Source organism: Chiloscyllium plagiosum, chromosome 43 (assembly GCF_004010195.1).
Source record: "Chiloscyllium plagiosum isolate BGI_BamShark_2017 chromosome 43, ASM401019v2, whole genome shotgun sequence".
NCBI lineage: Eukaryota > Metazoa > Chordata > Chondrichthyes > Orectolobiformes > Hemiscylliidae > Chiloscyllium > Chiloscyllium plagiosum.
The window spans coordinates 3638947-3666874 of NC_057752.1; the positions used below are offsets into that span (position 1 = coordinate 3638947).

Consider the following 27928-nt stretch of genomic DNA (forward strand, 5'->3'; position numbering starts at 1 on the left):
CCTCTGCGTGAAAAAGGTCCCTTTTATATCTTTCCCCTCTCACCCTAAACCCTATGCTCCTCTAGTTCTGGACTCCCTCACCCCAGGGTAAAGACCTTGTCTATTTATCCTCTCCATGCCCCTCATGATTTTATAAACCTCTGTAAGGTCACCCCTCAGCAACAATCACGATTGGTTCATGGTCACCATTTTTGAGATTAGCTTCTAATTCTGTTATGGACCAGACCAACCCCTCTCAAAGCATATCAAGGAGATAGCCTCAACCCTGACATTTATAGCATTGAACACTCCAACCACCTGCTAGCTTCAGGAGTTAGTCTTCAAAAGGTAGACGCACCAACATTCTCCTTCATTCTCCTCAGGTCCCTCTGCAGAACGAAACAAAATGCTCGAATATTATTGGGAAGATTTTCCTGTACCCACTCCGCTGCCTGGAATGTTTGATGAACATTACACGATCAGGCAGATAGCTGTGGTTTTGATGGGACTTGCTCCATTTCCCAATGGAGGACACTTATATAGAATCTTTTATAAGTGCCCCTATCGAATTGTCCAAAATGGCCATTACCAAGAAAATCTGGTGTATCTGGGCACAAATCTGGGAAAATCACATTTAAGAATACATTCTCCCTCTGCCTTTGAAGGATATTCCTGTATGTGAAGCACATTCCCCACATTAAATGGAATCTTGCTGAGCAGATAGAGTCATACAGACCCTTCTGTCCAACTTGTCCATGCCAACCAGGTATCCCAACCCTAATCTAGTCCCATTTGCCAACACTTGGCTCATATCCCTCTAAACCCTTCCTATTTATGTACCCAGCCATTTAAGTGCTGTAATTGTACCAGCCTCCACCACTTCCTCTGGCAGCTCATTCTATACACGCACCACTCTCTGCGTGAAAAAGTTACCCCTTAGGTCCTTTTTATATCTTTCCCCCTCTCACCTTAAACCTATGCCCTCATCCATTTTAAGAACAAATTTACCTGGAATAATTTATGGCCTTACACTCAATGGTATTATCTCATTAGGAAACAATTAAATAGAGGGGTGCTTGGGTGGAAAAAAAGGGTTCAACTAATGGCAATTTGATAATGAAGGAATAACAAGGATTGACCGAATTGCTTTTAAAGCTGGTCTAATTTTACAAACAGAGTGTGGTGCTGGAAAAGCACAGCCAGTCAGGCGGCATCCGAGGAGGAGAAGGGTCAATATTTCGGGCCTGAGCCCTTCATCAGGAGCCTGTCATCATTCGGGCTCCAGCCCGAAACGTCAATTCTCGGATGCTGCCCGACCTGCTGTGATTTTCCAGCAACACACTCTCGATTCTGATCTCCAGCATCTGCAGACCTCACTTTCTCCTAATTTTCCAAACACTGGGTCAACGGTCTAACATCCAGATAGCCTCCAACCCCAACACACTTTTCTTGATGGATTGCACTTTGCAACATGCGGCATCTACTATCGAACAGGATATGACAAGAGCTCACAGCTAGTCATGACTGACATCTGAAATACCAGGCCGCCTGTCAACACAAATGCACAAATGCGAAGTCTGAGTTTGCTTTATCGAGAAGTCAGCTTTTCTACCTTAATCTGCTCTGCGCACGCGTAATGTGCCAGGAGTCAAAACGACAGGAGAATGAAGAGAAATTAAATAAGAATTGCAGACTGATAATGCCAGGCATCAGCCTCGCTACCATGGCAACAAATACAGCTCCTGTGGGTTATAATGGACATGGGTCTCTGAAGCATCTAACAATTGATTTGAATTTCAAACGTAGCACAAGATTTTACAAGGTACTTCAAGAGAGGAAGAGGCGTGACCAAGCCTGCCGTAGCTTCTGTGGAAATAAGTCTTTAAAGGACGAAAATCATCGAAGAAATAAAATAAAAAGCTCCGATAATTTCATGTCAGCACATGCTTCGGAAAATATTACAGCTGTGGCTCTCTTGGTATCTCCAGTGTCTCTTTGAAATCTGCCAAATGTTTGTCTTCATGTAACCGTCCACGAAAGCTCAGATGTCCACACATTTCTCATGCTAATTACCCTTGAGGTCAATGGATGTGCTTGTCCATTTCAAGGGGCAGTTAGATGTCGATCACATTGCTGTGGGTCTGGAGTCACATATCAGCCAGACCGGATAAGGATGGCAAATTTCCTTTCCAAAAGGACATTGCTGAACGTGGCCATTTTGTTGGGACTCGCTCCATTGCCCAATGGAGGACACTTCAATGGAATCCTTCAGAAGTGCCGCCATCAAATTGTCCAATATAGAACACAGAAAAGTACAGCACAGAACAGGCCCTTTGGCCCATGATGTTGTGCCAGTGATTAATCCTAATTTAAAATAAAATAACTTAACTTACGCACCCCTCAACTCACTGCTATCCATGTGAATGTCCAGCAGTCACTTAAATGTCCCCAATGACTCTGCTTCCACCACCACAACTGACAACACATTCCATGCATTCACAACTCTCTGCATAAAGAACCTTCCTCTGACATCTCCTCTATACCTTCCTCCTAATATCTTCAAACTATGACCCCTCGTACCAATCAATCCTGTCCTGGCAAAAAGTCTCTGGCTAGTGACTCTATCCATGCCTCTCATTATTTTGTACACCTCAATTAGGTCTCCTCTCTTCCTCCTTCTCTCCAGAGAGAAAGGTCTGAGCTTAGTCAACCTTTCTTCATAAGGCAAGCCCTCCAGTCCAAGCAGCATCCTGGTAAACCTTCTCTGCACCCTCTCCAAAGCCTCTGTATCTTTCCTATAGTAGGGCGACCAGAACTGGACACAATATTCCAAGTGTGGTCTCACCTGGGACTTGTAGAGCTGCAGCAAAACCTCGCGACTCTTAAACTCGATTCCCCTGTTAATGAAAGCAAATATATCCATTACCAAGAAAATCTGGGCACAAATCTGGGAAAATCACATTTAAGAATCCATTCTATCTCTGCCTTTGAGGGATATTCCTGTATGTGAAGCACATTCCCCATGTTAAATGGAATGTTGCTGAACAGATAGACTCATAGAGCACGGAAACAGACCCTTCTGTTCAACTCTTCCATGCTGACCGGGTATCCTAACCGAATCTAGTTTTTAGGGACATCGTGATCAGTTCATGGTCACCATTAATGGGATTAGCTTTTAATTCTGTTATGGACCAGACCAACCTCTCTCAAAGCATATCCAGAAGATAGTCTCACTTTTACCTTCTTTAACAGCAAGTACAAGAGGCTGCATTCCAGATGTGATTCGATTGACCACAGTACTAGGTTTTAACCAGAACACACTTAACTCTTCACCACAGTTAAAAACAAACCAAAAAAGAAGATTTGGCACAACTTTAACTCTGTTAAAATACTTAACAATTCCTTATTATTTAACTATGAATCATCAAGTGTTCCAATGTAGCAGCATCCCATAAACGCACCCTTGGCAAAGGCAAATTCAGCAAAGCAGATTCTCACTTGTGATCTCCTCCAGTCCAGGAGAAGGAACATTGACAGAATAAATCCAGCAGCAGACAGAGAGTTCAAGCCTTCTGTAGTAGCAGAGAGAGAAAGAGAGAGAGAGACAGAGACAGAGAGGGAAAGAGAGAGAGAGAGAGAGAAAGAGAGAGAGACAGAGAGAGAAACAGAGAGAGAGAGAGAGCTGTAACTTGCAGTTCAACTCTAAAACCCCCCAACGTCAACAACTGAAAGCAACTCCGAACCCCCTGGGTCTCTGTGTGAGCCTGACTCCACCCATTCATGCTTGTCTTATCTAATGTTTTTTTAAAAACCCAAAAAGCTATTGACTCTGCCATCCATGGAGCAGACGCCTCGGCGCCAGGTTTACAACATTCCTCTGCAAGAGGAGCAGGAAAGAACAAATCCCTCTTCAAGGTACATCTCATCCCAATTCCAAATCTCATTGAATTTAAGTGCATCCCAGTGACTGTGGTGGGATTCGAACCCATGTGCCCATAGCTTGAGCCTGACTTGATGGAAGGATCATGAGCTCATGATACTACCGTACACCCCATATCGTAGCCTTGAGCCTGTGAGAATGGAGTGCCTTGCAGACAGCCTGAGGGTAGCATCCTTGTAGCACTGTCGTGAGGATGCCCAGAAGTCGAGATCTGCTTAGCCAGGAGGTGTCCATTAAGCATCAGGGCCAGGAGAGAAGTAGCTGCACAGCAAGGCAGAGGCAATGGAAAATTGGAATAGAGAGGTACAGCAACTTCCAATGCCTGGCTTACACAACATCTGCGAAGACTGTTTTTTTTTTGCAACACATGCATGGCTTGGAATGCAGTCCACAGCCTACAAGAGCAGGACACAGCATTTGGGAATACATGCGCAACCAGCTCCCTTATGTACATCGACAGGATGAAATCAACAACTCACCGAAAGAAGGTGTAACCAACAAAAGGCTACTTGAATGTTACATCCCAAGGATGAGGTGTCATGAGATAGCAAAGCTACTTTCCACTTGGGGACATATTTTCTTTAAATACACAACACAGTGGCATCTGACGGACAAGTGAGATCGGACAAAAAGAAGGAGCTTTCCCTCGTTTGAGAGTGCTAATGCATTGTGCATCACAGGACTACAGGCGCCACCAGAGATTCCTTACGCCAATGTAATGTTGTGGCGATGATGCAAAAGGTCGCAATGGTAGCCTCAGTTCAAGAGGCAACTGTTACACTGATGAAGCAAACATATTGGTGTGGAGAATGAACTGTATGCTGCAACCTTCTCCAAATACATGCTGCACTTTAGGACTTAATTTCACCTTCTGTGGAAGCAACTACAGTCAATTATTCATTGTTACATGTTGCGAATCATTTGCAAGGAAATAGATACTGATAGACCTATCTACCTTTACCACTGCAAGTCCGGGAATGGAAAAATGGCCAACTAAAACATATAAATACACTGACTCATCCATCTCCTTAACTGTATCTGGTATCGAAACAGATTTTGGAAATGTTGCAGCTTAATTGATTGAAATTTCATACTTGCTCATCAAAGGCGTAGCAGAAATGCACGTGAGTGAGTTTTAAGAAGATTTGTAGCTCAGGTTGAGGTTCTGGATGTAGGTTTGCTCGCTGAGCTGGAAGGTTCAATTTCAGATGTTTCGTCACCGTACTAGGTAACATCTTCAGTGAGCGTCCGGACGAGGCACTGGTGGTATGGCCCGCTTTCTATTTATGTGTTTAGGTTTCCTTGGGTTGGTGATGTCATTTCCTGTGGTGAAATCATTTCCTGCGCTGTTGTCAATTCCGGTTCTTTCTCTCAGGGGGTGGTAAATGGGGCAGTTGGAATGAAAACGACATGACCCTCTCTCACTAGTATCCTTATGTACACATGAGGAAGGACACCACTTTAACTGGGACAACACATCCACCCTAGGATAAGCCAAACAGAGACACGCACAAGAATTCCTAGAAACATGGCATTCCAACCGGAACTCTATCAACAAACACATCGACTTGGATCCCATTCACCACCCCCTGAGAAGAAGAACAGGAAATGACATCACCATAGGAAATAATGTCATGCGACTAACATGAAAAAATATCATGGGTGATGGAAAGAAAAATACCATTCAGTTGTGTGTAAGAGCACTTCTTGGCAGAAAAGAAGAAAAATGTGAGAAACAAAACAGAAGTGTCCCACAGGAATAGCAGGTCAGAGGCTAGGAATACTGCAGTGAGTAACTCACCTTCTGACCCCTTGCAAAGCCTGTCCACCATCTCCAAGGCCCAAGTCAGGAGTGTGATGGAATACTCCCCACTTGCCTGGATGGGGGCAGCTCCAACAGAAGCTTGACACCATCCAGGAGAATGCAGCCCCGCTTGATTGGCCCCACATCCACAAACATCCCCTCCCTCCACCACCGACGCTCAGTAGCAGCAGTGTGTACTATCTACAAGATGCCCTGCAGAAATTCACCAAAGATCCTCAGACAGCACCTTCCAAACCCACAATCACTTCCATCTCGAAGGACAAGGGCAGCAGATACATGGGAACACCACCCCCTGCAAGTTCCCCTCCAAGCCACTCCCCAGCCTGACTTGGAAATATATCGCCGTTCCTTCAGTGTCATTGGGTCAAAATCCTGGAACTCCCTCCTTCCCTCCCTCAGGGCATTGTGGGTCAACCCACAGCACATGGACTTCAGCGGCTCAAGAAGGCAGCTCACCCCCACTTTCTCAAGAGGGGCAACTGGGGTTGGGGCAATAAAGACTGGGCCCAGCCAGTGACACCCACACCCCACATAATGAATTGAAAACTACAAACTGGTTACGGAGGTAGGTCTGTCAGAGCGGTATGGCTTTTACTCACTGCCTACACTTTGTGGTTACAGCAGAGTTATTCAAAAACAGAAGCCATGCGATAGAATGGTGTCTTTAACGGGACAGCATTTTGAAACTAGCCGAGATATTTTCGGCACGGGAGGGAAGTCGTTTCTCCGAAGTGTCAGTGTTCCACCAGTCTCAAAGCTGTTTAATCGAAACCTATTTCTCTGTACCTATGAAGGCTTTTCTGAGACGCAGAGGTTCATTCAGATTCAACAATCACTTGTGGCACTGCATTCCCTAAGTGTAACAAGGGTTTGCATATAAATATCTCCTTTGATCCTGGATAGTAATACTAATGAGGAAATGTCTCCTGTGCTGGGTGAAATAAGACTCACAGCTGATTGAAACACACAAGTACAGGCGATTGTCAATCATTGCTTAAAGTGATGCACAAAACAAAATGGTGAAATGGATAGATTTGGGAGTTACAAAGGACGCAGACCCACAAAGTCAAATGGCTGGGTGAAAGGGTAAAAATTGAATTTAGCCGCAGAAAATGTGCACCTTGCTGAACAGGAGTAAGGGGCCTCAGTGCTCAGTGACAGAAGTTCTCCAAAGCAGGTTCGGGAACGCACACGAACTGGGCAGAGGGATTCGCAGCTGCAGACCGTGACATTGAAGTGAGGCATCCCCGGTGTTCCTACATTTAAAATGATCCCACGCACACGCCGGGGAACACAGGTTTGCTTCTGGAGACTGTTGTGAAATTGGCCAACTGACCGATGGGAACAAGGACATTTGGTGCCAGCCTTTTGTTCTGCCAGAGGTCAGCAGTCACACGCCACCAGATTCGCGTCCAAGAGGTTTATTTGAAGTCCCAAGCTTTCGGAGCGCCGCTCCTTCGCCGGGTGAAGGTGTTGTGTGTCTTCCGACCTTGTCCACCCCAGTTCAACACCGGCACCTCCACATCATGAAATTTCTGAGCATTTCGGTTGCCAGCCACTTAACTTTGCCGTGCTGTTCAAATTGAGCTTGCACTATTTCTCCAATCAATCAATCCCCGGCTACGCCCAAGCCACTTACATTATCCCTCCTGACAATTTGCAAATGGTTGGCTTCTCCAAAAAAAAAAGACTGATCATTTGCAGAAAAGTGCAACATTGAAATCTTTGCCGAGTAATTCCACTGAAGCAGTGCTTGTACTCAGCTTGCCTGTTTGCAAGAACTGGCTCTTCTCTGAGTCGATATGCACCCATGGCAGGCTCCCATATTAAAGAAAGCAGGACTCTGTATGAATGTTCCCATGATTTGTTAGCGTTTCAATTCTAATGTCCCACTTCATTTTATATCGCTATGCATCCAATTCTGATCCCCCTCCTCGAGGAAGGATGTTGTGAAACCTGAAAGGGTTCAGAAAGGATTTACAAGGATGTTGCCAGGGTTGAAGAGTTTGAGCTATAGGGAGAGGCTGTATAGGCTGGGGCTGTTTTCCCTGGAGCGTCGGAGGCTGGGGGGTGACCTTATAGAAGTTTATAAAATCATGAGGGGCATGGATAGGGTGAATAGACAAGGGCTTTTCCCTGGGTTAGGGGAGCCCGGAACTAGAGGGCATAGGTTGAGGGTGAGAGGGGAAAGATATAAAAGGGACCTAAGGGGCAACGATTTTCACACAGAGGGTGGTGCGTGTATGGAATGAGCTGCCAGAAGAAATGGTGGAGGCTGGTACATTTGCAACATTTAAAAGGCACCTGGATGGGGACATGAATAGGAAGGATTTAGAGGGATATGGGCCAAGTGCTGGCAAATGGGATGAGATTTAGGATATCTGGTTGGCATGGACGAGTTGGACTGAAGAGTGTGTTTCCGTGCTGTACATCTCGATGACTCTATGTCTGTTTCTGATTAACAAGCAATCACCTGAGTACATGCTCACTGCTGTTCCAAATTCTTTTGCCCAGACAGTACAACCAGATAAATCGTCAGCAAAATAAACTGGATTGGCTGTACAATGTCACTTTCCCATAGAGCAGGCTATGGTTTTAATTCTCTCCAGTCGCCACACCACCACGAACCACACCCCCTTGTGAAAGATCAGGCAGGTAAGGGGTGGGGGGGGGGAGGGGGGGTTCCTTTTTCCATTTTGTCCAGGCAGAGCACTCTGCCAGTCCATGTCTAAAAGCCCTTGGGCTTCCCCTGTCCTGGCTTCCCATGACAGAGTCTCATTCGTTAACACAGTTCTCATAAGTGGAGATGGTAGAAGGTGAACTATATGGCCCTTGACCTTCTGTCGAACTAGCATCTCTTATTTCCTCATATTGATCATTCTCAACATGCGGGGAGGTGATGGCCTAGTGGCCTTGTATTATCACTTTTAATTCCGAGACCCCAGTAATGTTCCGGGGACCTGGGTTCGAATCCCACCACGGCAGATGGTGGAATTTCAGTTCTATGTTTAAAAATCTGGGATTAAGAGTCTAATGATGACCGTGAATCCATTGCAGATTGTTGGAAACCCCCATCTGGGTCACTAATGTCCTTTAGGGAAGGAAAAACTGCCATCCTTACCTGGTCTGGCCTACATGTCACTCCAGATCCACAGCAATGTGGTTGACCCTTAACTGCCCTCTGGGCAATTAGGGATGGGCAATAAATACTGGCCTAGCCAGCGATGCCCACATCCCATGAATAAAGAAAACACTACACTACCCTGCCAGTGATGGTTTTTTTAAAGATCAGTCCAAACTGTGTCTTGTACTACTTTGAACCTGTGGCCCTTGTCCTCCTCTCATCATTTAAAATTTTAAGTTTTAAATTCAAAATTCACCTTTCCTGTTCCGTTAACTACAATGGCATTGGCTCAGTGACTCAGTGGTTAGCACTACAGCCTCACCACGCCAGACACCCAGGTTCGATCCCACCCTCGGGTGACTGTCTGTGTGGACTTTGCACATACTCCCTGTGTCTGTGTGGGTTTCCTCCCACAGTCCAAAGATGTGCAGGTTAGGGTGGATTGGCCATGCTAAATTGTCCCAAAGTGCCCAGGGATGTACAGGTTAGGGTGGATTGGCCTTGCTAAATTGTACGAGGTAAAAACAATGACTGCAGATGCTGGAAACCAGATTCTGGATCAGTGGTGCTGGAAGAGCACAGCAATTCAGGCAGCATTTTTGCTGCTCGTCGGATGCTGCCTGAATTGCTGTGCTCTTCCAGCACCACTGATCCAGAACCTTGCTAAATTGTACCATAGTGCACAGGGATGTGCAGGTTAGGGTGGATTGGCCATGCTAACTTGTCCCATAGTGCCCAGGGATGTACAGGTTAGGGTGGAGTGGCCATGCTAAATTGCCCCATAGTGCACAGGGATGAGCAGGTTAGGGTGGATTGGCCATGCTAAATTACCCCATAGTGCCCAGGGATGTACAGGTTAGGGTGGAGTGGCCATGCTAAATTACCCCATAGTGCCCAGGGATGTGCAGGTTAGGGTGGATTGGCCATGCTAAATTGCTCCACGCTGCCCAGGGAAGTGCAGGTTAGGGTGGAGTGGCCATGCTAAATTGTCCCATAGTGCCCTGGGATGTACAGGTTAGGGTGGAGTAGCCATGCTAAATTGTCCCATAGTGCCCGGGGATGTGCAGGTTAGGGTGGATTGGCCATGCTAAATTGTCCCATAGTGCCCGGGGATGTGCATGTTAGGGTGGATTGGCCATGCTAAATTGTCCCATAGTGCCCAGAGATGTGCAGGTCAGGGTGGATTGGCCATGCTAAATCGTCCCATAGTGTCCAGGGATGTGCAGGTTAGGGTGGAGTGGCCATGCTAAATTGTCCCATAGTGCCCAGGGATGTGCAGGTTAGGGTGGAGTGGCCATGCTGAATTATCGATAGTGCCCAGGGATGTGCAGGTTAGTGTGGAGTGGCCAAGCTAAATTACTCATAGTGCCCAGGGATGTGCAGGTTAGTGTGGAGTGGCCATGCTAAATTACTCATAGTGCCCAGGGATGTGCAGGTTAGGGTGGATTGGCCATGCTAAATTGCCCCACACTGCCCAGGGATGTACAGGTTAGGGTGGATTGGCCATGCTAAATTGTCCCATAGTGTCCAGGGATGTGCAGGTTAGGGTGGATTGGCCATGCTAAATTGTCCCATAGTGCCCAGAAATGTGCAGGTTAATGTGGAGTGGCCATGCTAAATTGTCCCACAGTGTCCAGGGATGTGCAGAACAGGGTGGATTGGCCATGCTAAATTGTCCCATAGTGTCCAGGGATGTGCAGGTTAGGGTGAAGTGGCCATGCTAAATTATCGATAGTGCCCAGGGATGTGCAGGTTAGTGTGGATTGGCCATGCTAAATTGTCCCATAGTGCCGAGGGCTGTGCAGGTTAGGGTGGAGTGGCCAAGCTAAATTACTCATAGTGCCCAGGGATGTGCAGGTTAGGGTGGATTGGCCATGCTAAATTGCCCCACACTGCCCAGGGATGTACAGGTTAGGGTGGATTGGCCATGCTAAATTGTCCCATAGTGCCCAGGGATGTGCAGGTTAGGGTGGAGTGGCCATGCTAAATTGTCCCATAGTGCCCAGGGATGTGCAGGTTAGGGTGGAGTGGCCAAGCTAAATTACCCATAGTGCCCAAGGATGTGCAGGTTAGTGTGGAGTGGCCAAGCTAAATTACCCATAGTGGCCAAGGATGTGCAGGTTAGTGTGGAGTGGCCATGCTAAATTACTCATAGTGCCCAGGGATGTGCAGGTTAGGGTGGATTGGCCATGCTAAATTGCCCCACACTGCCCAGGGATGTACAGGTTAGGGTGGATTGGCCATGCTAAATTGTCCCATAGTGCCCAGGGATGTGCAGGTTAGGGTGGAGTGGCCATGCTAAATTGTCCCATAGTGCCCAGGGATGTGCAGGTTAGGGTGGAGTGGCCAAGCTAAATTACTCATAGTGCCCAGGGATGTGCAGGTTAGTGTGGAGTGGCTATGCTAAATTACTCATAGTGCCCAGGGATGTGCAGGTTAGGGTGGATTGGCCATGCTAAATTGCCCCACACTGCCCAGGGATGTACAGGTTAGGGTGGATTGGCCATGCTAAATTGTCCCATAGTACCCAGGGATGTACAGGTTAGGGTGGATTGGCCATGGGAAATGTAGGTTCCAGAGAAAGTGTGGGTCTGGGTGGGATACTCTTCAGAAGGTTGGTTTGGACCCCAATGGGCCGAATGGTCTGCGAGAGGAATTCTATATTTTCTCTTTTGATTCACCTCACCAATACATCCTGTCTGTGCTGCAAGTGTAAAGTTGTTGCCTTATAAATCAGTTTAATCAGCGTGTGGCCCATCTCTTCACTGCCTCCAATGTTCACATAAAATGGAAGAGAAAATTAATTGGGTTTTCTTTGTGAAAAGTAACCTGCTTACTGCAGCTCCTCGATAACAAACGTAATATTGCTCAAGACAAGAATTCTCCCTGCAGCAACACTAAACGGGCACACGAAGAAAATATGAAATTACAAGTTACTGCGCGAGATCGTTGGAAACGAACATTGAATATGTTTGTAACTTGCCCTTCTTACTTAAATAACTGTCTTCATCCATTTATTCTAAATGGGTTTAAAATCTTCATTCACTGGTAAATTGGGCAAATTCCTGATGAATACCGTAAACAAAGGCAGTCTTGTGGCACAGCAAAATAGCGTCCCTGCCTCTGAGCTACAAGCTCTGGGTTCAAGCCCCACTTCAGGACTTGATGACCAAAGAAGGGACAGGGTCAAACAGTTTGAGTCTGAACCTGCAATTTCTTCCAAAAGGCAGCAAGAACAGGAGAGATTAGTGGTCAGCCACATGGTGGTAAGAAGTCTGGAGCCTCCAGCCCACTGTTTATAACTCTGGACTATCCCAGAGCAGCTTTGGGGGTCAGTCACATACAGACACAAAGCAGGTTGAGCTCATTCAGCCTCTTCTGCCTACTCTGATTGTCACACATCTCCTGCTGGAAGGTGCCTTCACAAAGGAAGTCCAGAGAAAGATGCAGTGGTTTCTGTCGAGGTTTGTCCTGAGCCGCCCCGTGACTCAGGACTCTGTGCTCTACGGGCTGTTCCCCAGGAAGCACACTGAGAAAAACATCGTCTGCGTCTGGAGGACCATTAACTCAGTGAAAGATTCTCTTTGATCTGCCTGAACCTTGTTGGCCTTCCAGAACAAGGAGTTGACCCTTGGCTGGGTGTTGCAGACTGGCACATTCCAAGGTCCAGGCCTACGTGCTGAGGGACACACTAAAGCCTGGGCCAGCTACCGCCAAGGCGCAGTGGGGAAAGACCACTGTCTGAAGGCTTTCTGCTGAAGGCAAATGGGGGTCTGTTCAGTTATCGGACTCTCCCAGTGCCTCAGATGCATGTAAATATAATCTTATACAAGTAAGAAATGCCTTTGGTTTGTTTGTTGCTCCGCATGCTACTGTATAGAACTGAATTGCCTTAGGCACTACGTGTGTATATAAAGGTATTTTTATTATTTGCATGTGTATGATTAGTACAGTGTATATGTGTGTTTGGACTATTAATCGAATTTCAGAAGGGTTTTCAAAATGAAGCCATCTTTTGGTATTGATGGTTCATTTTTTTAAGGGGGGAGTTATCACAAAGCTAGTCCCTTTCTTCTAAAAGCTGTTCCTTTTCTCAGGAATATTGTGTCCTTGACTTTTTTTTTCGGATGGGTCATAAACCACGCCGGGCTCTGATCAGTCTGGTTTTGGTACAGAGACAAAAAGGATTATGAGAGGCCTTTTGTTTATATGTAAACAGACGAGACTTCAGGCCAAAGTGGTTATGTTTTAGAAGTGACCTGTATAATGAAAGGGGAGTGGTCAGCTCTCTAGCTGAGCAGTTAAGTCCAGAACTAGTTAGAAGTTCAACAGTGGAACTGTGTGGAAACTCTCTCTGTCTCTTTCTGCCCTTCTAACTTCAACCTGTAAGCATCTGTTCCCTTTTTTAAAGGGGGTTTGTTTACTGGGACTGTTGTATATATTCAGAATTGCTAAGTCTAGTTTGGATAGACCGAGTTCTGTAGGGGTGCTTTATGCTGTTCTTTGTGTTTCATTGTGTAATTGTGTGATTAAAGTTTTGTCTGTTTTACAACCTGGTAGTCAACCTCACTAACTTACTCCGGGTAATTTTCACTGTATACTTACTGATACAAATTGTAAAGTTATGGTCTGGGCTGCCTGCTTAAGGACGTTTGGAGTGGTCTGGCCTAGTCCATAACAGACAACCTGCCCAGATGTTAGTTTTGCAAAGTGCTTCCAATGCAATTCTATTGTTCCTTAAATAAGGTGACCAATACAGGACACAGTACTTGGGGTGTGATCTAATCGGTCCCTTATAATCACTGAAGCGCACCTTTCCTACTTCTGTATTCAATCCCCTTGCAAGAAATAACACCATTTTATGAGCTTTCCTCATTCCTTGCTGTACCCACATACCAACCTTTTGTCATTCATGCACCAGGACACCCTCTGCTTCTCTGATCCTTGCAATGTCTCACCAAGTCGATAATGTGCTTCCTTTTTATTCTTCCTGCCAAAAATGGACAATTTCCCACATTACACTCGGAGCTTTGTTCCCTCATTCCATCCATACGCACCTTACGTCCTGTTCATGGCTTACTCACTTTGTGCGATCAACAAATTTGGCACATGGCCCTTCATCCGAAGCATTTACACAGACAGCTGGCTGCACGGCCGGTGTGTATCAGACTCGTTCCAACAGCAGGAGGTTCAATCCCCGTTCCAGATGGAGGAGATTTTAAACTTACCTCCTTGTAGCCTTGCCTTCAGAGAACCAAGCAAATGAAATGTCAGAGGACAATGTGTCAGCAGTCCAAATGCTACAAGTTGCCGTACAAATTTCTCACACCCAATACTCAAGCCGAAATGTCCGCTGTGTCTTAACTATGCTGCAGCCTGACTCCATTACTGACCCCAGTACTCAATTCAAGAAGGCAGAGCCTTGGCAAAGTCAGTTTGTTGTCTGAAAGGCGCACACAACTCCATTTCCATGACAGAATGGTTTACCTTGTGTGACACTCCTGTCCTTATAAGACAGCAAATGCGCTGGCCTGTCGTGAGCACCATTATAGGAGAATACACTGGATCTATATGTATTATACATTTAGGGGAGTTAATTCACCAACACTAAAAGGTTATTGCTCCATAACTTAAACCAACCTATGTGCATGCAGATTCTGAAATCGTTGAACCTCTCCACTGGATTACTATTTTGTATTCTGCTTGCTAGCTAGCCAATGCTTTCACTTTATATTCAGATTATGCATCCATTTGCAGAGAATAAAGCGACTGTGTCATAAGTCAATTATATTATGCATTTGCTTGGCCAGGAATGTGAATGGAGGCCTTTAAATGTAAAAGAGAACAAGCCATCTCCAAATCCCCACGTTATTATAAGTTCGACAGTGACATTTCTGCTTTCATGGGTTGCCAAACTGTTCCAATTCTAAAAATAGAGGCAAAGATTAGGAGACACAGTTATATTTTTAAAAATTCTTAGTCTGGTAGCTTAAAAGGTAATTAAGCTCAGTTAAAATAAATAGGATTACATCGAGCTATAGAGTCATACAGCACGGAAACAGACCCTTCGGTCCAACTTGTCTGTGCTGACCAGATATCCCAATCTGACCCCTGTCCATTTGGCCCCTATCCCTCCAAACCCTTCCCATTCATGTCCCCATCCAGATGCCTTTTAAATGTTGTCATTGTACCAGCCTCCGCCACTTCCTCTGGCAGCTCATTCCATACACGCACCACCTTCTGTGTGAAAACGTTACCCCTTAGGTCCCTTTTAAATCTTTCCCCTCTCACCTCTGCCCTCTAGTTTTGGACTCTCCTATGTTGGGATAAAATCCTTGACTATTCACCCTTTCCATGCCCCTCATGATTTTATAAACCTTGATAAGGTCACCCTTCAGCCTCTAATGCTCCAGGGAAAACAGCCTCAGCCTATTCAGGCTCTCCCTATATCAATTTTAAAAGCGACTAAGAAATGTTAAGATTGGAGAAGTATGGGTGGAGTTTACTTCTAAATGGTCAGATTTAGAGTGTAAAACCCAATGGCTATTCATGACTCCATGTGCAGCGACAGTTACAGAGACTTATAGTCCCAACTGGGAAAGGTCAAGGCCTACAAACACTTAAAATTGCAAGAGAATGACTTCCAAATGTCTTACAGCCTTTAGAAAAACTTGAAGATCTTTCCAATCTACTTGGCAGCCTTTACCAAGACTGAATGGGGAGAGACGTTGAGCTGAAATTTCCCACTTTTAGGTGAGATATAAGGCACCCCACTTTGCTAAGGCCCGAGTTTATTTTTCTCAAGCGAGCTTCCACTCTCTTCACGCAGCTGGCCTCTCCGGTACCCATTCTGTGGTAACGTGGAGCGGAAAAGAAGGGGGTGTTTGTCATTGCCTGGATGTTCCAGAATTAACACACCCGGTGCCACATTGAAACACCAGTTCCACAGCACCTCAGATGCTGTAAGCCAGGAGCTGTACATCTCACGGTGGTCTTGCAATGTTATCCCCAAGGAAATAGCCCCAGAAAAGCAAATTCGTTCCTCGGTTCACCTATAGGGACCTGGAGGTGCTGGTGGATCGAGTGATGCAGAGGAGGGCTGCGCCATATCCTGCCGACTGGCAAAGGAGGCCATGCTACCAGATCCAGTCAGCCGAGACTGAGATAGTGGCCCCAGAGTAGCGCAGCGCCCGGGTGGACTATATCCCAGCAGCACAGGAGGAAGGTCAAGGATCGTCAACTCGGCAAGGGTTAGTGCCGCCATCTTGTTCCTGCTCCCTCACGCTGACAGGGCCAACGCTCACTCTGCCAACCACACACACCTCTCACCAAACCTCAGGAATAACAACTCTCAGTATCACATCCCTTCAATGGCTGCCATCTGCTTTGTTCTCCCAAACTACCAACCCTTCCTGTCCTCTGTGCTTCCTACCCGCTCGGTGGGGGGGGCACCTCACCATGAAGTGCTCTTCCAAGCATTTCCATCATATCCATTGCCCACTCCCCATTGTAAGGAAAATCTGCCTGCGCACCCCCCCACTTAAATGATGTCTCCACAGCAACCTGAACCTTCCATCCATTGACTTCCCATTGCCTTGGGAAAGCAGCCAACATCCTCAAAGACCCCTGCCACCTTGGTTATTGTCTCTTCTGACCTCGTCCATCAGACAGAAGATACAAAAGCTTAAACACATGGTCCAACAGATTCAAGAACAGCTTCTTCCCCGCTGTTATTAGACTTCTGACTGGACCTCTCCAATTTCAAATCTAATGTTGATCTCTGTGCACCTTCCCTGCAGCCATAACATTGTATTCCTCACTCTATTCTATTACCCTGATGCGCTTTATGTGGTAGGATCTGCCCCTGTACTGCACACAGAACAAAACTTTTCACTGTACCTGGGTACATCAAATCAAACACAAAAATCTATATAGTACGACTGATCTGCAAGACTGACCATGGTCAATCCTTTAGACTCGAACCAGACTATGTCCTTGACTAAATGCCTGACCACAGTCCCTCTTAAACCCAGAAAGGTCTTCTACCCCTTTCACTTTCAGACATGGCCACTTGGTGGCAGCACAGGTGGTGCACTTGTCCTGTGTGCTGCTGGAACATGCTATCGGTGGGACACAGACGTAGCACAGTCCATCCTCCTGGTTAATTAGTAACAAGCTACCTGCCGCTCCCTCTCTGCTACAGGCCGCACAGGCTGGAAGTGAGGTGAGCACTGGGGAAATTATGCCAGACAATGCAGCCTGGGGAGATGCATGGAATGCGTGTGCGTCCCCTTTGCACGGGAACGACTTGGCAGAAGTATGCAAGTGGTTCAGCTCCAAAGAGAAGTCGTGAACGCCTGAAGCGGTGTGCGAGTTGGCATGATAGCTGGCACCACGATACAGCATAAACTGCTTGGACAAAGCGCCAGGCGCGGACCGTGTCCATGGGGAGTGCAGGGACAATACGATAAAGACAGAGTCGGGCGAAGACTCGAAGAAGTAAGTGACAAGCTGCTGCTGCCAGGTTCCTGCTTTGACCTTCACGCCAGCAACTGGCACCCTCTATTTTCTCAAGGGAGGAGCTGGGAATTAGGAGCTGCATAGAAACTCGCTGGGTTGGGTTGTTAATGAGATGCAAATGCATGGAAATAAGGCCATCGCCACACATTAGGACCATTGGCAATACCAGCTCCTTGATGCACATTACCTGGAAGGTATCCCTGCAACATCTCTGCATCCAGCTCTCAGTAACCCAGAGGGTGCCATGAATCTCCCAGAATTCCAAGGCAGCGGTACCATGGTGTGTGGGAAACAAATCAAGTTCTGCTGGCCCTTACTCACCTGCCATTGCCATCATGCATCATCAGTTCAAGCTTGAAAGTGCTGTAACTGAGGTACTTCGAAAGAACCATGCAACTTTGAGGTTGGCAAGGCCTCCATCCACCAAACTATGACACTGGAGCTGCCCCAGAGAGAATGCAGGCGCCTGATTTTCAAAGTACAGTTGGGGAGACTGACACCCAAATGCAGGTCAGATTCCAACGTCACGCCTGAACTGTGTGGCGCACATGACACAATCGCTGAATGTGAATGCCCTGATTAGAAAGGAGCACGTTTGGCACCCAATTAGTAGCACCAAGTGCCGCCAAGCTGTGAGAGCTGACTATCTGGCACCAGTGGCAAAGTCAGGCGGCAGCCATCTTGGGGCCTGCTGTTTGATTGCCAGATGAAGCCAGTCAGCACATCAGAGTCAGGAGGATAAATTCTTATTAATGAGAATGATCAGGCCAAACTAAGGCACTGCATGCATGTATAAACATTTGAATGAAGACCACTCAGCACATCAAAACAGCTCCACCATTCAATATGATCATAGCAGATCTGCTTGTCTTTTGACTGCCACATCCCTGACTACCTGTTGGCTGCCAAGCAAGGATCTATCTAGCTCCACCCTGGACCTATTCAATGACCCCGCTCCCACTGCTTTCCAAGGCAGAGAGTTCCAAAGTCACACAACCATCAGAGATACATTTTAAAAAATTCTCCTCATTCCTGTCCTGACTGGGCAGTCTCTAACTTTAAAACAGTGTCCTCTGATTCTGGACTCACTCAGAAGAGGAAATGTCCTTTCCACATCCACCTTATCAAAATGACTCAGGATCTTATAAACGTCAAGCAAATCTTGCCTCACTCTGAGATGATAGAATCCCTACAATGTGGAAGCAGGCCACTCGGCCCATCGAGTCCACACCAACCCTCCTAAATGCATCCCATCCAGACCCACCGTCCCCATTGCCCAGAGCTAATCCACCGAACCCACTCATCCCTGGACACTATTGGCAATTAAGTAGAGCCAATGCACTCCAACCTGCACATCTTGGGACTGCGGGAGGAAACCCTCACAGACACAGGGAGAATATGCAAACTCCACACAGACAATCATCTGAAGGTGGGACTGAACCTGGGTCCCTGGCATTGTGAGACAGCAGTGCTAACTACTGAGCCACAGTGCCACCCAAACTCCAGTGGAACAGAGCACAGCCTGTTTTCTCATAAGACAAGCTGTTCATTCCAGCTATTAATCTATCAAACTCCTCTGAACTGTCTCTAACGCATTTACATCCATCCTTAAATAAGGAGACCAAAACTGCACACGGTATTCGAGATGTGATCTCCCCAATGCCCTGTATAATTGAAGCATGATATCCTCATTTTTATAATTAATTGGGCACAGAATATCTCTCCTGCAGCTAGTCCTGCTTGGCATTCTCACCACTAACCCAAGTTCCAAAAAAGCATAGCATTCCATTCATCTCAATCCCACTTAGCTCCTTCTGCACCTTTAGTACTGCAGTCAATATCTCTTTCAATAAGGATCTGTGTTTTCATTCTTCCTGCCAGAGTGAACAACTTCATATTTTCCCAAATTATATTCTGTCTGCCAGATTTTTACGCACTCACTTAACTTGTCTCTATCCATCTTCACAACATACTTTCTGACTTATCTTTGTTCATCTGCAAATTTCGACACGTGTCTTTGAGCCCCTCATCTAAGTCACTGATATAAACTGTAAAATGTTGAGGGCCCATCACAGACCCCAAACATCACACCCTGCCAACCTGAAAATAAATCGGTGCATGCACTCTGTTTTCTGCTGGTCAGCCAATCTTCTATCCTTGCTGATATGTTATCTTTACACCAACTTTGCACAATAACCTTTTATGTCGAATTTTGTCAAATGTCATCTGGAAATCCAAGAACAATACATCAATGGGCTCCCCTTTATTCACAGCATCTGTTATTCTTTCAAAGAATTCTGACAAATGGATTAAAAAGGATTTCCTGAGGGAGATTACCCTGTAAACTGTCAGACAAAAAATATTTCTTTGACCTCACTGCCTATCTGTAGCAGACTGTTCAGATTCAGTGGAATCAGATTAAGAACATAAGAAACAGGAACAGGAGTAGGCCATCTGACCCCTCCAGCCCGCTCCACCATTCACCGAGATCATGGCTGATCTTTTCATGGACTCAGCTTCACTTACCCGCCCGCTCACCATAACCCTTAATTCCTTTACTGCTCAAATATCTATCGTTGCCTTAAAACCATTCAGTGAGGTAGCCTCAACTGCTTCACTGGGCAGGGACTTCCACAGATTCACAACCCTTTGGGGGAAGAAGCTCCTCCCTAACTCAGTCCTAAACCTGCTATGCCCCCTCGTTCTAGTTTCACCCGCCCGTGGAAACAACCTCCCTGCTTCAATCTGATCTATTCACTTAGTCATTTTATATGTTTCTATAAGAGCCCCCCCTCATTCTTCTAAATGAGTATAACCCCAGTATACTCAGTCTCTCCTCATAAGGCAACCCTCTCAACTCTGGAATCAACTTCGTGAATAACCTCTGCACCCCCTCCGGTGCCTGTACATCCTTTTTCAAGGAGCCCAAAACTGTACATGGTACTGCAGGGGTGGTCTCACCAGCACCGTATACAGCTGCAGCAGAACCTCCCTGCTTTTCAACTGCACCCCTCTAGTGATTGAAAAACTGTTTTCTGGTTCTGAATGGTCCCAGACCCTTAAGCTTCTAAAGCAGCTTACTGGGCATGAACTGGCAGCTAGCCAATTCCTCCACCACCTCGGCCCCTCCCACCCCACACACACAGTGAGGGTGGAAATCTAAGGCGGGACCCAGAGAGCACCTCCTGCAATTCCAACACTGGACCCAATCCCGCCAGCAGTTGAGTATCCTACTCCAAGTCTCTACCTCTGGATGGAAGGTGGGCACAGAGCTCGACCTGCCTGGCGTCTCTCACCAATAAACTCAAACTATAGAAGGGATTCCTTCGGCTGACAAGCTCAAGCAGGGCGTGACCGTCAGGAAATAGCGAGCACGGAGAAATTATATTTCCCCATCACCCCCAATTAGCAACGGCTATCTCACAGTGGAATTCCATTCAATATTTAGTGTTCAACTTGAATGCGCAGGTTCCTTCAAAGCAAGAGCTCGCTCGCAAGTAAATTACAAAGCGGCCCCTCGAGTCAAACTATTGCTGATTGTAAGGAACACAGTATATTGTCACAGCAAAGGGACTGTTGTCTTCAAGAAACACATCCAAATGCATGTCAGGAGGCACTCCAGCTCACTGCGGGAGCTGAACATGACTTGCATGTAGTTCTCTCACTGCTAGATATGCAGCAGACTGCTCCTTAATCTATGATAATTAGCTTCTCCCTCAGAGAAGAGAAGAAAGCTTGTAAATATTAAAATAACAGTTAAAACATAGCCATAAAACACTTTGAAGCTGGTTTCTGGAATACCTCCTCCCGACTATTACGATATTCAAAATCCACATTTTAACCTTTGGAGTTGCATATTTCTTAAATACCCAATTGACTGTCATAAGATAAGTTATCAACCATTTTAAAACATTCAGCGTGATTTCCCTTCTCTTTGTCTCTTAATGGAATTTCAAACAGTCTGGCATCCGTAGTCTGCAATTACAGTCTCTAATTCATTTCCAAATGCCTTAAAGAAGAGATGTAAGCAACAATTCAAATGGACGAAAGAAAGCAATCGGAGAGATAGTTAAAACATTTCTTTGATTAGAGGGCATCAAAAAGTGCTTCAAAGGGATAATGGAAAGACTTTACAATATTCACATTTGCCTCACGATACTCAGAAGCAAGCCTTCAGATATTGCTGAAAGCTGTAGGGATTTTTTTGTGGGAACTTAAAGACAGTAACATCAATTCATAAGAAGCTGAACTGAAATGAAAACGCAGAAAATAAAAGCTCTATACAAAACCCAACATCTACTTCCGGCAAACCATGGACACTGTGTACAAATTATTTCCATATACTGGTTTTACACAAGATCTTCCTTTCCATAAATACATGACAAAGGGGGTAAATTGCACCAGGGCCCAGAACTCTAATTGATTGCATGCCTAAAGATCATATATTCTGTCCTTTTCTTGATGTAAGAATGTTATCCTATATTATTAACCATTAATTAGCAAAACTTCCAACAGTTCAGCAACTGGGAGGTAGATAGGGTTTACTGTACTGACTGAGGGACTGAGAGACACGAAGCTGAAATACTGCAATACCTGGTTGGAGAATGTAATTATGATGTGACACTTTTATATTGGAAGCTCCCATTATAAATATTATGAGCATTTATCAGGGGGAAAAAGTTGACATAGTGTGCTGAAAGCATGACAGCAAGAAGTAGGGTTTTGTAGACAGGGAGTGCCCATTGACATAAGCTTTAAAACATTTGATTGGGGAATTTAAGTGTCTGAAAATTAAAATTGCTTGGTTCCAGCTCTGCTATAAGTAAGGACTGAAGTTATGCAAACGCTCTCTTTGTATGGTACACCGGGGTTGTTTCTCAGACCCGAAAGCAAATCTAAAAGTGCAACGCCATAGCTCTGTAAATGGTTTCTGGGTTATTGCTTCGCAACGTGTGGTGTGAGCCCTCAAGCTGCTTGGTTTCAGCTGGCACCATGCTGAGTTAGCTCGGATGCAGTGTTTAATCTCTGCACCTTCGTGCTCGCTGATCAGCACGGGTTCCAACTCTGGTTACTGACCTGGGCTTCCTGCTGGACAGGTCATTATTATTAAGCACGTGTCGAATTTCTGATGACTCAGAGAGTAATCTATACTGCATTGACATTTTGTAAACGCTACTGTCCAATATTCTAACCAATTCCATACCAATATTTCTCAAGTTGACAGGGAAAAATTGACATACTGGACATGCGCTACAGAAACATAACTTACTCGAACCCAGTCTTGCTTGCTACCATATAGAAGGGCACATGTGCTTTCATAATGCCACTCGTTTCGACATCAGCCGACCCTGTAAAAGTTGGTTCTTGCCCTTTTAAAGTTAATGGTGACTGCTTAGTTGATGAATTAGCAATATGATGTTTTTAAGAGTGCAGCACTTGTGATTCATGTGCATTAACAGCTAGTCCCTTGTGATGCATGAGGCAATTACAACTTCAAACAAGCATTACAACGGCATTCCGGTCTTCAGAGTTTTTCCTGTTTGGAAAAATAGCCAACGCCTCCGTTTTCAAGGAGTTACTGTGGATACCTGCTTTCAATCGAATATCCAAAGATCCAGACTAATCTGCTTCAATAGTCATTAATATAGTCAAATCAGCTGAAGTTGCTAGATATGGTATCAGCCATAAAACACTTGCCGACCTATAAAATGCCTTTGTTCTATTTGAAGGGATAGAACCAGGTCTATATTCAATGGGAGCATGTATTTTAATATAAAGAGAAATATCCTCTGGAATTGCACAGTACTAGCGCGCAATGAAATGGCATCCCCAAAAGCATTTATTACTTTTAAATATCATGTGAAACAAGAAAGAGCCATCTCACTTTCCTTATAACCATCGGTCTTGGAGTATTTATTAAATGGTAGCTCGGGAGAAACGGAAAATTGCGACCAAGTGTTTTCGCAAGTTCAAGCGCCTCCCCATACCGCAACAGCACCTCCTGGTGGCCGGTTTGTGGAGATCAACGAAACACGAGACCAGGGCAACTGCTGAGAAAGCGCCCGCAGAGGTATAATCACGGGGGAGAGAGCTGAGAGAGAAGTACATCAGGCATTTCAAAGGCAATGTGTTTCATGCTCATTTTAAGCAATCATCCGTGTGTGAGATAAAAGGGACAGGAACTGAAGACCATTTAATAACAAGTATGGACAATTTATGGAATTATCTGCAATTGATTTCATATCGACACAAACCATGCTCAGCTCCTTTAAAGAAAGCATTCGAACATTCATACGCACTGGTACTGTAATGTCCTAAGGTGTATCACTCCAAGTGTCGTGTAATGGAGAGTATGGAGTGCTAGTTGTGTTATGTGTGTGAATTGTGCTGTGAAACAGTCATCAAATACATACTTTCAGCATGTGACTCTTGATACACGTTCGTTAAAGCTGCCGAGTGTCTATTCGTTAATTTTCAAAGTTTGCCTAAAGCATTCAGAAAGGAGAGCTGAAAAATGAGCCGAGGTAACACGTACCAAAGCTACTATGACACAAACAACTGAATATGTGTTCCTTTGCCGAAAGATTGGGGGGAAGCTCGGTTTGGATTTATCTAGTAACCCCTTCCATTGCCACTGTATCTCTCCACACCCATATAAAAGTAAACGCGAGGCGGAATTAAGCAGAAAAGACATCATTGCACAAATAAGATGTAGAACAACTATTCAACAAGACATCCCAATCCCCTGTTTCATAAAACGGCATGTAAATTATTGAGCATTTAATGAATGCAACCTGACAACATGTGATTTATGAACTTTAATACAAAATGCAGAATGCAGTAGACCTTCCATTTCTATTCTGCAAATTAAAGAGTCCTCTATTTTCCAACTTATTTTTATTTGCAAAACTGAAATGATCATAATTGTGAAATCCTTCTTATTATGTTCCGTTTTATCTGATTTTAATGCTTGTCTGTAAGTATATAATGAATTATTACCTTTTCCTTTCTCTGCATTGTCATCACAACTCAAAATCTACCATCATGATGATTTTTCAATAAACTAATTATTTATCTATCTATAAAAGCCATGTGTTCCTTGCTTAACCTGCCTGAACAGCTTTTTTCACATTAAATCTGCTGTCATCAGGCCCCTTTGTTGACACTGAGCCATTGTTCACAGATTCCACAATCTTTTAGCAATTATAAAATTGTACAGCCCCTGTAACATGTTGCATTTCACTTCGAACCTGTTCATTAAAATAATGAGTTTCTGAAAATGAAATCAAAGCAGCCAGGTTTACTTTTTTCGACAGTGAGGAGATTTTTTTAACAACCAAGTTATAAACGTATTTCCTTTCAGCGTTGGTGACTCAGTCCCTCCTCAGCTCAGTCGTCGCCAATGTTACCAGCTCTAGTATTGCTGGGGATTTAAGTTCTAAAGGCTCTAGCTATTGTTTAGGACTTCCCTCAAGTGCTCATAGTTTGAATGTGTACTGATAAAGTGAACAACAGAAGGTTATTTTGCCAATGGGGGTGCTGTTCACGTCCATTATCCATACCTGTGCTTTTAGCAGAGCTTACCCACTCATGTTCATGAGTTGGAAATCTGGTTGATTTCCCTCTCCCTGACCTCAAGGGCACTGAATGCCACTTTCATTCCATCAACTGAAATCTGCTAAGGCAGCGACACAGGGACCAAGCCCAAGACTGAGGTCGCTGGTCGCTGGATCAACTTGCTGAGCCTTCAGTGAGGAAACATTCAGGCTCGTGGAGTTCAGGAATCACTGAGAACAATCTCCATTCAAACGAGACTTTGTCAAGATCAGGTAAAACACAGGAAACATCTAAAGCTCCTTTTTCCTGGTCCCCTGTTATGGTTAATGCAGTGAGTGTTGGCAGGTGGGCCCACAAGCTGAAGGTGAGAGATCACGGTAAAATCCATGCCATGGTCTCTCAGTAGGGTTGTCATCTCTGGTCCTGGGGATGCTCCCCTCCCTGCCTCCAATCGCCCCACCTCTCCACATTCACTGCTGTCATGACAAGCTCTCCCACTGAAAAGAAAATAGACTCATCATGAGCTCATTCTTGACCATCCATTAAAGCTCCCTTTTCCTATAGTCCAATATTGTAATGACTCATAAACAAAAGTGTTCATTTCTTTTTTTTTCAATTTCCTCTCTTCTCGCCCCTGTGGCTGCTTGGAGCAATGTCTGACAGATTAGTCTTTATTTCCTCCTGACTCCCAGGGCAATCCTGGAGAGTTGGCAAGCCTATCTCTCAGAGAGACACAAGTTTCATCACAAGCTGCAGAATCATGCTCACTGGAAACTGAGATGAAAGCAGCCCCAAGCTCATTTGAATTAAGAGTTGCAGCAAATATCTCCCATGGACAGAAAGAGGAAATTTTCAGTGGGATTAACCCTTCGATGAAAGAAACAATAATTCACTGCTCTGTCCGCAAGTATATCTTTTTATTTTGATTGGTTACTCCAATCTGGGCCAATTACAGCAAAGTCCAACTTAGCTGAGGGCATAAGGACAATGTATTTGTGTTTATTTCCTGACATGCAAACACAAAATTACTTCACTCTCAGTCATGCACACAATCATAAAGTGCACTTGCCTACCTAGAGATAAGACACATTTAATCATTTGATCGTCAAAAGTGGAATGGATTTCTTGAAGAGTGAATTAAAATTTTAGGCAGCTCTAACTTTAACTATTTCAGGTCAAAATAGAGTGTGCCAGTTGGTAATCGACAGTAAATAGACTTCCCAGATCAGACACTTAAAAGACAAATTGTTTGTATTTTGGATGGGCAGAATTTGAAGGCATGCTTGAAATTCAGATGGCTACCTAAAGGAGATCTAATTTAATTCAGAGCTGGAAATGCAGGCGATTCCGTAGTCTGTAATCAAAATGTAACAGTACCGCACATTGAAGCAGAGAGAAAAGCATGATTTACCCATGACAATTATGCATTTAAAGTCCTTGTCATTTCTTCATGAACTAAAAATCTAATCGCACAGTTCATGTCAGAAGGCATGTAAACTTAAGGCTCCTGTCAATCCCCTATTGAGGTCACGGCCAGGCTCGGTCGAAAGGCTGTTTTGTAGGTGGGATTCACAGCAGAATCAGCATGTCACTAGAACTGACACTGTTCATTGTTTGTACACACACACACACAAGAAAATTTGTTTGAAACAAAATAAGTGAGGCATCTCGGGGGCAGTGTTAACGGATAGTATACTTCTGTTTGATCCATGATTGCCAAGTAGCAATCACTATAAACGCCAAACCCTTCCCACCCAGTTTATACATAGGCATGAACTGCAATGGATAGCTCATTGAGAGCCCCAGATTTCAGATTCCCAAGCCTTGAGTTGTAAGGACGGTACCTCTGAGAATTGGTACCTCTGAACATTATAGCTCATAACCAATGAATACTACGACCCAGCCTTGTGTTTCTCAAATGGAAAGATTTCAAGTCTGTGTCGATGGAACTGTAACTTATTGCTACCATTACCCTGATGTTAAATGGTAACTGTTGCTCTGTCAAGTTTCTTGTTTCATGGCTCTATGCTCCCTGCAGACAAAAGGGGGGGGGGGGGGGAAGAAGAAGGGGAGGGGGAAGGGGAAGGTCTCTTTCACTTTGAAGCACAGGAAACCTCGGGATGTTTTCCAAAAGTCTCTGTTTCCCTTGGGCTGACTGCATTGTTGCATAGCCCCCAGACAGCAAGTGATAATGCTCTCCCTTGAGTTCCTATCAAGAGATGCCCCACCAGGATCATAGTCAAGGAAGCAACCAGTCAGGATGGTTACAACAGCCAAACAAAAACACAACAGACTGTCTCTGAGCTAACCATTCAGATGGGATGATCTCCAATCACATGGAGCCCACCAACGCCTAGTCTGGAGCCACATGGCGTGACAATGGAGAAAACTTTCGAGTTGGAGCAAGGTACTCACGACTTTGAAGTGCTGGTGGGTACACTCTTCCCCTCTGTACTTGCAGCCGAGCAACATGTCTCTCATCTCATGGCCGGCTCGGTCATAGAACTCCCTCATGTTGAAGGGCTTGGGCTTGAAATTCCGAAAGTTAGCCTTCTCGATGAGCACCTCCAGGACGTGCTTCTCGGCCACGTAAGGGTCAGGGATCTCGTAGCGGTTGTTGAGCAGTCCCAGCAGCTCGCCGGCGTGGTACAGGTCGTTCTTGGTGATCTTGCTGAAGCGGAACTGGTTGAGGTTGCAGACGGTGACCGCGGGGAAGGTCAGGTTGAAGGCGGTGACCTCGTCCACCTTGGTGACATGCGGGTACTCGAAGTAATACTGGATCCGCTGCACGAAGACGTGAACCAGGAAGGAGAGGGAGCCCAGGAAAGCCAGGGTCCAGACGATGCGCCTGAAGGAGAAGCGCTCGTACGTGAAGATGTGACCGATGCCGTGCAGCGTGGAGCTGGTGGCGAAAGCCTGGACGCTGGAAGGCTGCGAGCTGCCCATAGCCCCGGGCTCTGCCTTTACATCCATCTGGGGGGGG

The 27928-nt window shown here is 45.4% G+C and overlaps 1 protein-coding gene across 1 annotated transcript in view; it reads right to left on the reverse strand.

The window, feature by feature from the left end:
* The window catches only part of asic1b (acid-sensing (proton-gated) ion channel 1b), a 715429-nt gene extending 687511 nt beyond the window's left edge, over nt 1–27918 (reverse strand). The window contains exon 1 of the mRNA XM_043681801.1: nt 27361–27918. Coding sequence (XP_043537736.1) covers nt 27361–27918 — 558 coding nt within the window. The remainder of the gene's footprint in view (nt 1–27360) is intronic.
* Between the last annotated feature and the right edge of the window lie 10 nt (nt 27919–27928).